At 43.2% G+C, this 15,363-nt stretch overlaps 1 protein-coding gene across 2 annotated transcripts in view; it reads left to right on the forward strand.

Moving 5' to 3' along the window:
• Nucleotides 1–2,048: 2,048 nt before the first annotated feature.
• The window catches only part of INPP5F (inositol polyphosphate-5-phosphatase F), a 38,168-nt gene continuing 24,853 nt past the window's right edge, over nt 2,049–15,363 (forward strand). The window contains exons 1-2 of one of the 2 annotated variants that reach the window (XM_028730077.2): nt 2,049–2,349; nt 14,319–14,399. In XM_028730077.2, the coding sequence (XP_028585910.2) occupies nt 2,253–2,349; nt 14,319–14,399 (178 nt within the window). In that variant the 5' untranslated portion in view covers nt 2,049–2,252. The remainder of the gene's footprint in view (nt 2,350–14,318; nt 14,400–15,363) is intronic. The other variant, XM_077930287.1, reaches the window with a different exon arrangement.

Here is a 15,363-nt window from a genome sequence, read left to right on the forward strand (position 1 = left end):
ATGGTGACTTTGCCTAAGTAGAAAGTGCTTTTTCCATGCAAGTCTTCCGCCCTCCAAAAACTGTTTCTTGCGCTCTGGAACATATCAGGGTCTTATCAATGGTGACAGTAGGTAGGTTCTTCTTGTTTGACAAGAAGTGCTTACCACTGAGGCAAAACCACAATTGGAGATAGGGAACTGTGTTATACACGGGTTCAGCCTCACTGCCATTTAAAGTACGTCTTCTAACAACTTATAGAATCATATAATAGTCGAGTTCGAAGGGAATACACATTTAACAAATGCATGATCAATTTACTGCTCTATTAATGTACTTAATTGATGGTAAGAAGAGCTTCAGATTATTTTTTATCTGTATATATAGGATTTGGAATGGTTCTTTCAATGAGAAGGCTTTCATTACCAACCACAAGGCAATCTCAATTATTTCAATTCACTGAACGCCCATCTGATATGCCACAGAAAATATAATTTGGTAAATAGATTATATTCTTGAAAGATAAATAAGTGCATGATCTGAATAGATGACCTACATTTTAAACTACTGGGATTTACAGGCGCCACCCAGTTCATGGATATGGCTCAAAGACCCTACTGAGATAGATTGAACAATGGTCTGACTTCGTGTAAGGCAGAATTCTGTCATATTTTCCTAGGTACAACACAAGTATGTATCTTTTATTTCTGATAGTAGCAAACCAAAGCAGAAGCCAAATTTATATTGACCCAAATGTGCAATGCAATCCTATGTATTTTAACTTGGAAGTAAGTCCCACTGAGTATTCAAATATGTATAGAATGTTGCCCTAGTGATTAGATGGACCACTGCCTGTCATGTGTGATCTAGTTGTGATTCCTGCACTGAAGGAATCTCTTCCAACTCTACAATTCTATAATTCTATGAAATGAACTTCAATAAAGACAAAGGTAAGGTTCTGCACTTAGGCGGAAATAACCAGCTGCACAAATATAAGATGGGAGACACGTGGCTTGCCAGTATTACGTACGTGTGAAAAGGGATCTTCATAGACCACAAGCCAAATATGAGTCAACAGTGTGATGAAGCAGCAAAAAGGCTAATTCTAAAGTATAGTGTCCAGATCAACAAATGTAACAGTACTGCTCTATTCTGCCATGGTCAGACCACACCTGGAGTCCTGTATCCAGTTCGAGGCACCACCATTCAAGAAGGATATTGACAAGCTGGAACACAACATGTGCAGAGGAGGGCAACCAAGTTGACCACAGAACTGTAGAGTTGCAAGAGACCCTAAGGGCCACCTACTTCAGCCCCACGTAATTCAGGAATCTCAACACAGCGTCTGCTATCCAAATTGAAAGCATACCAGCTTGTTTAGCTTTGCAAATGTGCTAGTAGTTTTATCGCTGCACCACTAGGAGGACCAAGGGTCTAGAAACCAAGTCTTGGAGGAAAGGTTGAGTTGGGTATGTTTAGCCTGCGGGGCGGGGGGGGGGGGGAGACTCGAGAGATATGAAAGCAATCATCAAATATCTAAAGGGCTGCCACATGGAAGATGGAGCAAGATCGTGTCCTCCTGCTCCACAGGGGAGGACTTGAACCAATAGCTTCAAGAAAGGAGATGACCCTTGTGGCTTCTTCCAACTCTACAATCCTATGATTTGATGACCTCCCCCCTCCCCCCGTTGACTCCACGTCCTAAAAGAGCTAGTGAAAGAAGAGAAGCAAGCAAAAAACGATGCTTTCTTTCTGGATGAGTGCAGCACCGGCCTTTCATATACTATGTATACACGCCTGGCGAACAGGAGTGTCAGCAGCACAGCCTCCTCGCCCGTCCACTCCTCTCTCTCTCTGCACAGATCTGTGGCTTTTCCTAGGCCAGCGCGGGCGCCTGTCTCTGCCGAAGCAGCCTCGCCGCTTATCTCCAGGATAAAAACAACCACAAAGAAGGGCCTGGCGGCGGGAGTCACGTGTCCAGCGGGGCTCTCTCTCCCCCTCGCGCGCAGGAACCCTCCCGGCCTGAGCGCCGAGCGCCGACAGGGGCGGCAACAGCCGAAGGAGGCGGGCCCAGCCTCCAGGCGGCGGATGTGGTGCGCCGGGCGTGAGCGCGCTCCCGTCACTCTTCTTGGAATTTGGAGGGCTCGCTCGGCTTCTGTGGCCGCGGCGCGCCAAGCGGGGCAGGTCCCTTCGCCGCGCCTCGGAAACCCGGCGGCGGGCTGAGGGGAGGCGAGGCCTCCCTCCCTCCCCTCTCGGCGCTCTTCTCGCCCCCAGCATGGAGCTCTTCCAAGCCAAGGACCACTACATCCTGCAGCAAGGGGAGCGGGCGCTGTGGTGCAGCCGCGCCGACGGCAGCCTCCAGCTGCGTCCCGGTGAGTCGCGGGGACGGGCAGGCTGGGCAAGGAAAGGGGCGCGCCGCCGCCGCCCGAGGGGCTTCAGTCTCCGGAGTAGCAATTCACCTCAGGGGAGGAGAAGACTTTAGGTCGGCCGGGCGGAGGGAGCTTTGAGTCCGGGTCGCCCAAGGGCGGCGGGAGGGCGGCGCACCTGCTGCGAGGCGGGCGGGGGGAGATGCTGGGCGCGCGCTCAGGTGAGCGGGAGGCGCCAGGTGGAGGGACAGAGGGAGGCAGGCGGCCGAAGGTGAGGGGTCCTCCTGCCGGAGGCGGGTGTGTGTGTGTGTGTGACAGGCCGGGAGGAAAGAGGGAATTGTGGACAGCGGGGCAGGGGAAAGAGGCGACTCTTGACATCGGATCCACCCGCTTGGTGACCACTTTTACCTTTGGGAGGTTGTGGCTTTCATTATTTGCACCACCTCCTGCCTGACTCGAAGCGGCTTGCAAATAATAACACGCACAATCCCTCCCCTCCCCCCCCCCCACAATATGCTCTCGAACGAACGATATCCATAATAGCTCTTCCTTTCCTCACCTGTAAAGTCGGTGACTCAGAGCAAACAGTGAACTCTTCGTGGCCTGATTTGTGTAGGTTTGAATTTCTTTTCCTGGAAGCCCCAAAGCACTCTTAAGTACACAGAGTGTTTTACAATGTAAGTTAGTAGGGAATCTGTGCCCAGCCCTCCCAAGATGGTAGAGTTTCACCAGTTTTGCATGCCCTTGCACTGCATGGAGTTATTCTGTCGCCCTCAGGATGTATCCTGTGGCTTGCTGTGCCTGGCTGTTTGTGGATTAAAGCCATATGGAGATTTCTCTGTGGCTTGTGTATCCCAGGCCAGTGTATTACCTGCCTTTTTAAATGTCTGGCTGGGTCAGACAGTGACTGATGCCACATTGTAAGAGGGGTTGATGCCCCACCACATTAAAAGTGGTGGTGGTGCAAATGCTCCTTAAGGCCCTCTCTGGATCCAGAGGTACTGGACAACTGATGCAAATATTTTATTTTTTTAGGCAAGGTGATCAAGGTGGGTGGTGTTCAATTGCACGTGTTCTTGGATGAAACCGATTTTCTAGACCCAGTCCAATCTGGCTTCTGACCTGAGTATGACATTAACTTTGTCTTGCAGAGTATGCATTATTGGAAGAGAGAAGATGGGGGGTATTCTACGCTGTTTATTCTCACCAAACCCTCCATAGATTTTGATATCACAGACCATGATATTGACCATGAATTGGGTGTTTTGGGCACTATACTACAGTGGTTCCATTCTTACTCTGTCAAAGAAAACAGCATTGGGAAACTTTTGCTTGTCCCCATGGTATTTTTGCTGTGGGGTGCCACATGTTTTTGTTTTGTCCCTGGTGCTGTTTAACTACTGGGAGGTGTCATCTGAATATTGGGAGTGCAGGGACTTCAGTATACTGATACCCAGTGTTGTCTCTATTCCTCTTAAATGACAGGGGCTGTGCATGTGCTCAACCAATGTCTCAAGGCTATTTTGGGCAGGATGAGATCCAGTAAACTGAAGCTGAATCTGAGCAAAATGAAGGTGCTGTGGGTTCATGGTTCTTAGGCTCAAGAATATGGTCTGTTTTGGATAGGGCAGCACTCCCCTTGAAAGCGCAGGTTTATAGTCTGGGCGTGCTTCTGGATTCCAAGCTATCACTGGATGTGAAAGTAGCCTTGATGGTGCCTATTCCCACTTCTGGCCAGCTGTGGATGTTCCTGAACCAGGAAGGCTTGTCCTTCATTTTCATCACTCTAATAACCTCCTGTATAGACTACTGCAACGCCCTTTATGTGAGACTTCCCTTGAAAATGTTGCAGCTCAGTTGTTGTTGGGTGCGGCCAGACGGGATCATATGGCTCCAATCCTGAAGGCATTGTGCTGGCTGCCAGTATGTTACCAAGCCCAGTTCAAGGTCTAAACAACCTGGGGCCTACATTCTTGTCAGAATGTTTCCTGATGCCTGCCACCCTGAGCTTTAAGATCTGCTGAAGAGTCCCGGCTTATAGTCCTGCCAGCCAGTGGGCCAAGCAAGACAGTGACATGAGACAGGGAATTCTCAGTGGCATCACTCCATTTATGGAACTCTCCCCAAATTAAGATACAACAGGCACACACATATAGATGAAAGGCAAAAATGCATTTGTTTGTGAAGGCCTTTGGAACCTTTCTGTTTGGTTCTGTATTTTATATTTTGTTTTATTTAGCTCCAGTCTGGAGGAAGGGTGGAGTATGAAAACTTAGAGATAAATAAACAAGAGGCACATTGTAAACTTTTGAAAGGGCAGGCTGTTTAGATGGTTCAGTGAAGAGCCACACTGACTGAGCTAAAATTTTGCTTAACCAAATTGAGAAAGGAGTGTGTGGGCTGAGGTTTTGCTGGAGTTAGCTAGGATAGAGATTTTTTAAAAGCAAGTTGATGGGAGTGCAGCACCTTGTGGAGTGGATAATATACCTGGGATTTATGAAAGTACTGTATATTGGTCCAATTTTTGACAGTTGGTGGTGGATAAGCTTGCTGAAGAAGGAAGTGTGTAGGAAGGTGGTGATCTCATCTGGTGATGCACACAAGGTGAAGGATGGCTGGGGAAGCAGAACAAATGAATTATAGAATTATAGAGTTGGAAGGGACTGTGAGGGTCATCTAGTCCAACCCACTGCAATTCACCCTGTCAAGAGTAAGCAGGAGCATGTCAGATTTAGAATGAAAGTGCCCCTCCCCTCTTATTTAGAGCTCCTGGAATGTGCAAGCCTTAAAGGGTTAGATGTCTGGTAATGGATATTTTTTTTTGCTCCCTCTGTGCTATACAGTGGTACCTTGGGTTACATACGCTTCAGGTTACATACACTTCAGGTTACACACTCCACTAACCCAGAAATAGTGCTTCAGATTAAGAACTTTGCTTCAGGATAAGAACAGAAATTGGGCTCCGGTGGCGCGGCAGCAGCAGGAGGCCCCATTAGCTAAAGTGGTGCTTCAGGTTAAGAACAGTTTCAGGTTAAGAACGGACCTCCAGAACGAATTAAATACTTAACCCGAGGTACCACTGTACTTCAGATAATTGTAACTCAAGTTGTCTCATGTTTTAAAGTGGAATCAATTACAGTTCACTGACACCACCTTCCAAATGCAATATGGTGCTTGGTACGTTGTAACTTCTCCTTTGTTTAGCACATTGTAGGAAATTAACATTTGCTTTTGAATGCTTTAGGAAGATTCTGTGTAGCTGTGTTGTGTGTGATTGTAATACAACCTTCCCCAACCTGGTGCCCACCAGAAGTTTTGGGCTAAAACTCCACAATATGTCTGTGTTACCTGGGGCTAATGGAAGTTGTAAGCCAAAGTATCGTGGTGGCACAACTTTGGGTAAGGCTGCTATAGGGAGACTTTACTGCTGATTTGCCGGGAATTTTTGACATTAGAGGGTGTAACTATAGCTTATATGGAAATGACTATGCACTTGTTTTTGTATTGCTCATGTGTAAAGAGATTTCTTGCTTCACTTGCAGTCTTTTCACATGTTTTGTTAACGCTCATTTGATTTGCTCAGTTTGTGCCCTAATGAATCTATTGAATGATACCAAAGTATTGTCATAGCGTTTTGTTTGCTCGGTGCATTTTTTAGAGCAAGGGTGACAGAACCTTTTTTAGCCCAAGAGCAGCATACATTTGTGGAAACTGGGGTGGGATGGGGTGGGGTGGGGGGCTGCATTCCATTGGTGGTTGAGGCAAAAATCAAAAGTGAGTGAGACAAAAATCAAAATTGGGTTCTATCTTTGTTATAAAACACACACACACACACACACACACACACACACACACACCATCTTAAATCCAACCAGACAAAAAACATGTTAATTTATTTCCCCCCTCTCCTTGACCCCTCCCCCTACAAAGTTCTTACTAATGTCCTTCTTTTTCCCAAAAGATGTGGAATGATCAGGGTGAGTGCTTGTCAAGATTCCTCCAGATATTGCTACACTGACTGGCAATGTCTGTCCAGAGTTTCAGATACATCTTTTCAGGACCTATCTGGAGACACTAGGGATTGAACCTGGGACCTTCACACAAACCTTTGCTCCACTACTGAGCTATTATCTTTTCACTTACGGTACATGCCTAAGGGGCTTTTCCTGACATTGCACTGACCTTTATGGGAACCTCTAGAGTAGCAATACTTTTTCAGGTACCACACTTTTTGGGTAAGCTAGAATTTGCTGTCACCAGGATACCCCCTCCACTTGTTCCTGACTTTGTACTGTAAAAGTTGGGGAGATAAAGCCTTTTAGTTTATGTTTTTGAGGCCATGGGTGTGCTTGGGGATGATCCCTGCCTACACATCCCTCCTGCAGCTCCAAGATTGAGAGGAAGTATGGGGCTTTTCATGCTCAAAAGAGGATAGCCTCACACTTGCCATGATGGGCAAACATGTAGAACCCTGTTCTACTTAACAGTTTTCTGAAGCGCAACACAAATGTTAAGTCACCATTCCATTCTGCAACTGAAATCTGGGAAAGAGAGCGATGGCCCACCTACTGCAGTCACCTTGAGACTTACTTGAGCTCTGCATAGCGTCAGATAAGACCTTGTCCTCACCATTGGGATGGTACCTGGAAGGGTTCTTTTCAGAAGCAATATTTGCTGGCTAGGCAGATTTGTGGAAGATTTGTGGAACTCTTGAATGAGAACAAAGGAATAATTTTTCCTGTATGCTTTTATGTTGCTTATCAAAGTACATGATGTTTTGAAAAAGGAATAGCAGAGCTGCTGAAGGATACATTCATTATCTTTCTTTGTCTCCCTTTTGCAAAGAACTAGTCTTGTGAGATGGCAATTGGAGTACTGTATCTTTTCCCATTTATTATATAGAAAGTAACATGCTGGCCATGGGAAATTAGCAACCAACAGTTCTCATTGATTTGCAGTTTCATGAAGTTATGTATCCTGGTATCACAAAGACTACTAATCAAATACAGGCAAAATTACATAGTCCTATATGAGCTACTCCCATACAATCATGTACTTATTGAGTATTAAGCTATATATATAGTCAGCATTTGATTACAACTTAGCATTGATCACACTGAGATTGACCCTGGAATGAAAACTAAACCACCAAGTATTCTGTACTTATCACATAATGCAAGGAGAATACTATACCTAGTATGAAGAATACAGTTAGACTATTAAGGTAATGGATATGTTAGTGTCTCAGTTGTTTGCTGTATCTTTGATGCCAGATGTGTGTGCTGCATCCATCCATAAACAAAATGGCAGCTGTAAGAGTTTGTGTGAATCTTATAATAATAAATGCAGTCTTTTTTTCTTACATAATCTACAAGATGATGCATGTGCAAGTATAGACGTATAATAATGCATGTATGATATAGGCTTTTATGTTCCTGTGAGTTCCACCACTTTTACATTGTTTTCACTGTCATTGTTACCCGTAGCATTTCTAAGTTGAGGTGCTCTAAGCATATTGTCAATGACTAAGTTGCTCTGCCATAATTTGAAAGAAAAATATTGTCTGCACCTGTTTCAGTCTGTGTTCAGGTTTTGTTTTGGGACAGAATCTGTCTTGGCCACTTTTATGGATGACCTTGAGGGAGTGCAGTTCTGCTACTTTTATTGGATCTCTCAGCAGATTCTGATACCATTGACCATAGCATCCTTTTGGTCTAAGTATGTGGGATGTGAGTGAGAGGCACTCTGTAGGAGCCAGTGTCCAGTTTGGGGGTATTCCTGGGTCATCTTTGTTTCTGGAAGCCCAAGTGGCAACAGTGACTGGAATTCCTTTTGTCAGCTTTGGCTGGTATGCTGGCTGCGACTGTTCCTGCACAGGCATAGCCTTTCCACAGTGACTCGTGCGTGGTAACTTTTTGATCTAACTACTGTAATGCCTAGGGATGCTGGTGGCGCTGTGGTCTAAACCACAGAGCCTAGGGCTTGCCAATCAGAAGGTCGGTGGTTCGAATCCCTGTGACGGGGTGAGCTCCCGTTGCTCGGTCCCTGCTCCTGCCAACCTAGCAGTTCGAAAGCACGTCATAGTGCAAGCAGATAAATAGGTACTGCTCCGGCGGGAAGGTAAACGGCGTTTCCATGCGCGGCTCTGGTTTGCCAGAAGCAGCTTAGTCATGCTGGCCACATGACCCGGAAACTGTATGCCGGCTTCCTCGGCCAGTAAAGTGAGATGAGCGCCACAACCCCAGAGTTGTTTGTGACTGGACCTAACAGTCAGGGGTCCTTTTACCTTTTTAGTGTAATGCCTTCTATGTGGGGTGGCCCTTGAGGCTGGTTTGGAGGCTGTGGCTGGTGCAACATGCACTGGCTAGGGTACCAACTGTGCACACATTATACTAGTTCTTAAATAATTGCACCAATAAGCCAATAAGCTACTGAGCAAGGTTCATGGAGCTTTAGCTCAGTGTTAGAGCATCTGCTTTACATGCAGAAGTCCCTGGTATCTTCTGGCAAGGCCAGGAATGATTCCCATCTGAAACCCTGAAAAGCCACTGCCAGTCAGTGTAGACAGTACTGAGCTAGATGGACCAACGAATCTCGGGCAGTATAATCAGCTTTCTGGTGCCACAACTGGTAGAGGTTCAACTGATGGGGAAGCATTTTCTGTAACAGCAGCCTTTCATGGAATAGCCTGCCTTTTGACCTTAGGCAGGAGCTATTTTTAATGTTATTTCAGTGCCTTCTTAAAAACATATTTATTTAACCAGGCTTTTGCTTCTGTTTAATTCTCATGTGGTTCTTTTCATTCTGCCTGACTTGCAGCTGGATTTGGTTATCATACTGTTTATTGTGTTTTTAAATGTGTACACCACTCACAACCTCAAGATCTTGGTTAGAGGAGGTATACAAATGTAATAAATAGCAGATCATGTGGCAGAATTCCTCCAAAACTGTACCAATTCATATTGCAGGCTGTGATCACATTCTTAAATCACTGCCATGTAAAAATCCTCCCTTCCTTGCTGAAAACTGCACTTTGGAGAGAGAATAGGATTAGGATAAAATTTCCCTCCTTGTGTGTAGTCTAAAATGGTACTTTGTTAAGATATTGCTGACTTTGTAGAATGGATCTCACTGTGCAGTCCCATGTATGCTTACTCCAAAGTAGGCCCCAATAAATTCATTGTGGCTTACTCACAGGGAAGCATATAGGATTGCAGCTTTAGTTTCTATAGGGTGCAAAGTGATGTCTTCTTCTAGAATTGTCCACTAATATATTTCCCTGAGGGTATTGCTGGGCACAGTGTCATTGAGTCACATGACTTCTTGTGTGTGTCCCTGACATCATTTAGGCCTAGTATTGGATTCCCGCCCCCCTCATTTTGTTGATTGTGATTTACTATATTCACAGTCATTATCCTTTGACCCTCTAACAGCATGCCTGGTGGACTGACTTTTCAGTGGATGTGATGAGAAGGACAATAGTTAGTGCTGTATAAGGCTCTGTTTTACAAAGGTGATTCATTTAACTTAATATACCTGTTCAGATGGGGATATCTATCAATGGACTAATATTGTATTGTCTTCTGCATGCCTCCAAAAGCCTGAATTTGTAAAAGTATTGCTAGCCCTCTTTTTGTGTTGTGTTAAATGATGATACAGTGTTTGGCAAAACTGTAAGGAAAGAATATATGATGACTGTGCTTAGTAACATGCAAGGCTACTGTTATAATTGTCAGAAACCCTACTTATGCTTAAGTGAGAGTCCAAATGGCTTATTGCATATAGGTGCCTGATATTATTTTGTTTATTGGGAGGTTCTTTTTTTAGCAATCTGACAGGTGTACAGCTTTTGCTGTTATGAAGCTTACATCTTTGATGACTGAATCTGTTTTGAGGCAAGTACAAATCTATTTGTGTCATGCTTACTCATCATCAAAGCTGTATGTCAAAAGAACAACTTGCAAAAGTTGGTAGGAAGGAATCCTGAAAAGACATTCTGAATTTGAGGATGACAAACCCATTTTATGATCTAAAAATTATCATGTACTGGAACATATGACTGGCTAGTTTTCCCTCTCAGCTTTAAATTATTACTGTTTGCACATAATTATAATCTAGACTTGCTGGTTTATTGGGAATGAGAAGTGATAACTCCCACTGCACTCCTCTCCAGCACAAGCAGGATAAACAAACCAGGAAGCATTGATTTCCCATTATGTCTGTACCAGGGATTATGATTTGTTGCTCCCTAACAAGCCAGAATTGCTATCCAACCTGAAGCCATGGTTTTGTTATTGGATTGCTGATTGTGACTCGCAAGGGAGGAACAAGCCACAATCCTTGGTTTGCATATAGTGGGAAACCAATGGCCCTTTTATTTTTCATGTTTGAGCCAAGGTAGAGGAGTGCAGTGTGAGAAATCTGGCAGTGTACACATCACAGACAGAGAATCTGGCATATTGTGGCATCTGAAAGTAGCCTATGATTGTCTCACAGTTCCTGGGGCATGGAGTTGCACAATAGCCCTCTTAAGAGAAAATGACCTTGCACCCACTTTGGATATTGAAGATAGAATATTGAAGATGCTTAAATCTTAACAGTGAAGGCAACCTCACTTCGTGCTTACATGCATCTAGGAATGACATTAATTTATAGCATGATATCCTAAAACTTTGTCAAACTATCTTCTGTTCACAGTATTTCCCAAAAAAATAATAGCTTGAAATAATTGTTTTCAAATACATGTTTGTTGCTCTAATTTATATATTTTAACTTCCAAGTACAGTGTCTTGAATTATTTCAGAGATTTACTTTTAGAGGATGATAAACTGTAGTAGAAAGTTAACTGCTGTGTATTCAAATATGGGAATGCCTTAAAATGTGGAGCACAAGTTTGGGAAAGGCTGATTTCAAAAAAGCCTGTGGAGGGAATGTAGAGAATGGATAGATTCCCTCCCCCTACAATATTATAACTTGGTCAGCCATCAAAATGATTTGATAATCTGTTCAGGATAAGCAACAGGACCTTATTCAGACAATGAATAATTAACTTAGGAACTTGCTGCCACAAGATAAGGAACTTGCAGCTGGATTAAATGACTATACAAATTCATGGAGGATAGGACCAAGCCATACTACAATAAAGTAGCCACCATCTACCAGGATAGAAGAGTTACGTTATGTTGCTTCCAGATATGTTGTGGTGTTCCACACATGTGTCATAACCATGCCAAGTTGGCGACAGAGCATACCTCATCAACTGCTCCGGAGACATCTTGTCAAGAGGTTTTGCTAGTCAAACCACTCTTAACATGCACACTGATCCTAAGGACAGTACTGAAAGCTAGGCCAGTGGCCTCCTCAGAACCACCCTTGTCTTCTCCTGGAAAAGTTGTTCTTTCTTAGACTGGGGAGGGTCTTCCCCACTCATCACTATAGGTGCCTAAAGTTCTTATGATGATCTGTGCCTTGAAATTACGCTGCAGGCCTCCGTGATGCATGTCTAGGAATGAGGGAAGGAAGGAAGGAAGGCATTTGAACTGTGTTTAGTTGAGGCTGTGCTGAGAGTAGCCCAAAGATCTCAGAAGAGGAGATCATTCATGTTTCCTGCCTTGTTTCTGCAGCTGGCCAATGGTAAGAGGCCTATTCCAGTCCTTGGCAGCGGATAAGGCATTCAAGTTAACACCTCGGCATTCACAGGAGAGTCAAGGGATGGAGGAGGAAGCAAAGGCATGTTAGGTCCAACAAACCACAGTATCTTTGTTCTTATGCCAACTTGGTACTGACTAGTTAAATTGTGGCTCAGTGTTGAGTCTGAGTGCAACTATCACGTTGAAGTGACTTGCAGCTTTGTTGTCCAGATAATTCTAATAGGTGGCAGAGTGCCAAGCCCTGCTTTGTTCCATTTCTTTGTTTCTGAGCAAACCTAGCAATATCAACAGATCTATTCAAATTGTTTATAAATACAATAGGAATTCAGGGTAGCAAAGTGGCTGGCACCAGAAACATTTCCCAAAAGGTGCTTAAACTGACAGTGTCTCTAGACAAAAGAGCACCAGCTTGGTCTGCACCCTTTGCTCTTTAAACAATAGCTTTTAATCTTATTGAGAAATTGTTTTTCTTGGAATAGAACATTTCCCTGTAGAATATTTCTTTGAAATAAAGTTTAAAAATACATTTATTCTGAGTAGCAGTTTTACAAAAACCTTTGTCCAAACATCAACTTTAGTTTGTGTGCTTTCATTTTAAACCTAAACAGCACTGTTGGTTGTTCCTAAAACCTTGATGGAGTAATAGATATTTTTGCATTCTTTTCTTTCCTTGAAATCAGAATTATTTGTGCCAGAATAACTAATTTCCAACCAGAGAGTTGCAGAAGTTTTATCCGTTGTTCTGATCCATCAAACTAGATATGAGCAGAAAGAAAAAAGAAAGTACAGCAACAAGATCATATAATCTTCAGAACTGGCATCACTGCCTCTGCAGTATTTGTTTTTCCTAGCTGGTTAACTTACTGTTCAAAGGGTATACTGTCTGTAGCATGGGTGGTGGGCAGCATTCTTTGGTTGGGGGAGCTGCATACAGGATGTGGGCAGAGATAGAGCCAGCGGTGGGCAGAGCAGAGACAAACGTGTTCTTGATTTATTAATATGGAACAATGCTTCAATTTTCACCATGACTACATTGGAACATTGGATTATAATTCCCAATCCTATGCTTTTTGGAAAAACATCATATATACATCTAAGGATGGCACTCCATCAGCACAAGGGCTTTGGGCTGCACAATAGAATTTCCCCTACCTCTCCCCTCCCTGTGTACCCCCTAAATTGGTTCTGGGGGTTCCTCACAACCCTCTGGAGGAGATTTGAGGAAGGCGTATGGAGAGAGAGAGGGGAAGAAGTTCTGGTGTGCATGGGGCAAAGTGCATGTGGCCTCATATTCCATACATAGTTTATGCCCTCACACATATCTGCTGAGCACCTGAATAGGTGGTCTTGGAAAAAATGACACTAACAGTACAAGTGCTCCTGGTGAGTAAGAACGTTAAGCACTCCAGAGATTGAACTGTAAATTCCATAGGTTATTTTGGAGTGTGGTTGTTCTGGTCTCAGGCATAGAAGCAATAGGGGAATGCAGTGTGGGTCCTTTCAATGGCTACTTCTAAATTCCTTAAACTTCTTTCTTACAGGAGAGTGAGAGCGCTCTTGCCAAGTTTTCTTCAACTTGTTGAAACCATGAGTAGTATGTGAATAGAGTGGCATTCATACTTTAAGGGTGTGTCATCTATGCTCTGATTATGAACTCTAAATGAGTCATGTTTGTACAATTAAGTTACTGCAGAGAGCTATTTTCCAGTTATATAAACTGGAATGAACTTTGCAGAATTGTTTTTAACTCCTTGCTTAAAATAACACTTGAAGAAAGCTTTTGGGCCTCTACAAGTAGGAATTCAGGTCTTGGAAGGTCACCCACCCTGATATTTCTTGCTGACTACAGCAAATAGGGCAGCTGGTGGTAGGAGGCTTTTCTAGTATATCTGCCTAGTCCTCACTTGGGGTATGAAGTGGGAGCAGTAGAACAGAAAACTGAGATGTTGTCTACAACCACTGGCTTGGGTTGCCTTGTAATTGGCACAGTAAACCTGACATTTAAAGATGAATTCTTTCTTTATGTCCGGGGGGGGGGGGGGCACAGCTTTAAAAATGAATATGGTATCAGAATAATGGAGCCTTCACATATTCCAGTGGGAACCTGTTGAATCCGTAGAGAGTGACCCATTTACAAACTTATTAGCTAGAAAAATATGTGTTAAGATAACGTACTATAGGAATGAGCAACTAGCGGTCTTGTTGCCAAATCCATCCCTTGGAGAGGTAGGATCAAAACAAACAAACAAATAACCAGACTTGCTTTTAAATTGCTTACCACAGATTCTGATTTGCATTTTTGTTTGTCTAAAATTTCTCCCACAGCTACTGACCTGCTTTTAGCTTGGAATCCAATTTGTCTGGGCTTGATTGAGGGACTTATTGGAAAAGTTCAGCTTCACACAGGTATGAATAGTAACATTCTTTATCTTACCAGATTGATGGTTAATGTTAAAATTGCTATGCCCTTTTGTGCTTGTAACTCCCCTGACAAGCCTTCGCTACCTATAATTGATAAAACTAAAGTGGGCTTTGTCAGCGCCTCTCAGACAGATTTGTCCGACACTTTCATTTGTTTCATGTCAGTGTCTGAATTGCAACACATAAATAACTGGCTCTATTTACATATACAGTGGTTCATGTATATTTTGTTGTGTTTTCTTGACCTGAGGAAAAGGTAATTGGGAGAGGGGGGAGGTGAAGAATCAGCATCTTCCTGTAAATAGAATTTCATGAAGATACAGAGGTAAGTAAAATGTGATGCTTTAGTTCAGCTTGAGCATTATTTGCAAATATAAATGCAAAGTTCTTGTAGATATCAGTTTAATTTTGGATTGTAAATAAAGGTGACTAATGGTTTCCTACAAATGACAGGGATATAAAAATGTTCAGCGGAAGATGCAGTTTTCAGGAGCATTGATTACTAACATTTTTTTAGGCTGGCTTTCTCATCTAGTTTCCTCAAACACCATCTGTTTCATGTTGATATAAGAAAAGCTAGACAAGCTTGGTTCTATTAATGGAATAGTATTGGAAATCTTGCCAAAGAAACAGCTTTCACACATTGAATATTTGAAAAGTGAGGTCAGCATGCTTCAGAGTCTGCTCTAGAGTTGTTTAGCTGATCTTTAAATAATAAATACTGTTAACAAGCGGTATTTGTGAATTGACGGCATTTGTGAATTGATCTTCTGTAATTGTTAGAAATGGATTAAAAACCAATAGTTGCCACAAAACACTAAATTTGTGGTTAACAAGAAAAACCCACACACCTGATTTTCATATATGCTTGAAAAAACTTCCTTTAATACTAGATTTTATTTTAAAATAGAACCAGTGGTCTTACCAACATGGAACACAGATAGCTATG

Source organism: Podarcis muralis, chromosome 6 (genome assembly GCF_964188315.1).
Source record: "Podarcis muralis chromosome 6, rPodMur119.hap1.1, whole genome shotgun sequence".
Lineage (NCBI taxonomy): Eukaryota > Metazoa > Chordata > Lepidosauria > Squamata > Lacertidae > Podarcis > Podarcis muralis.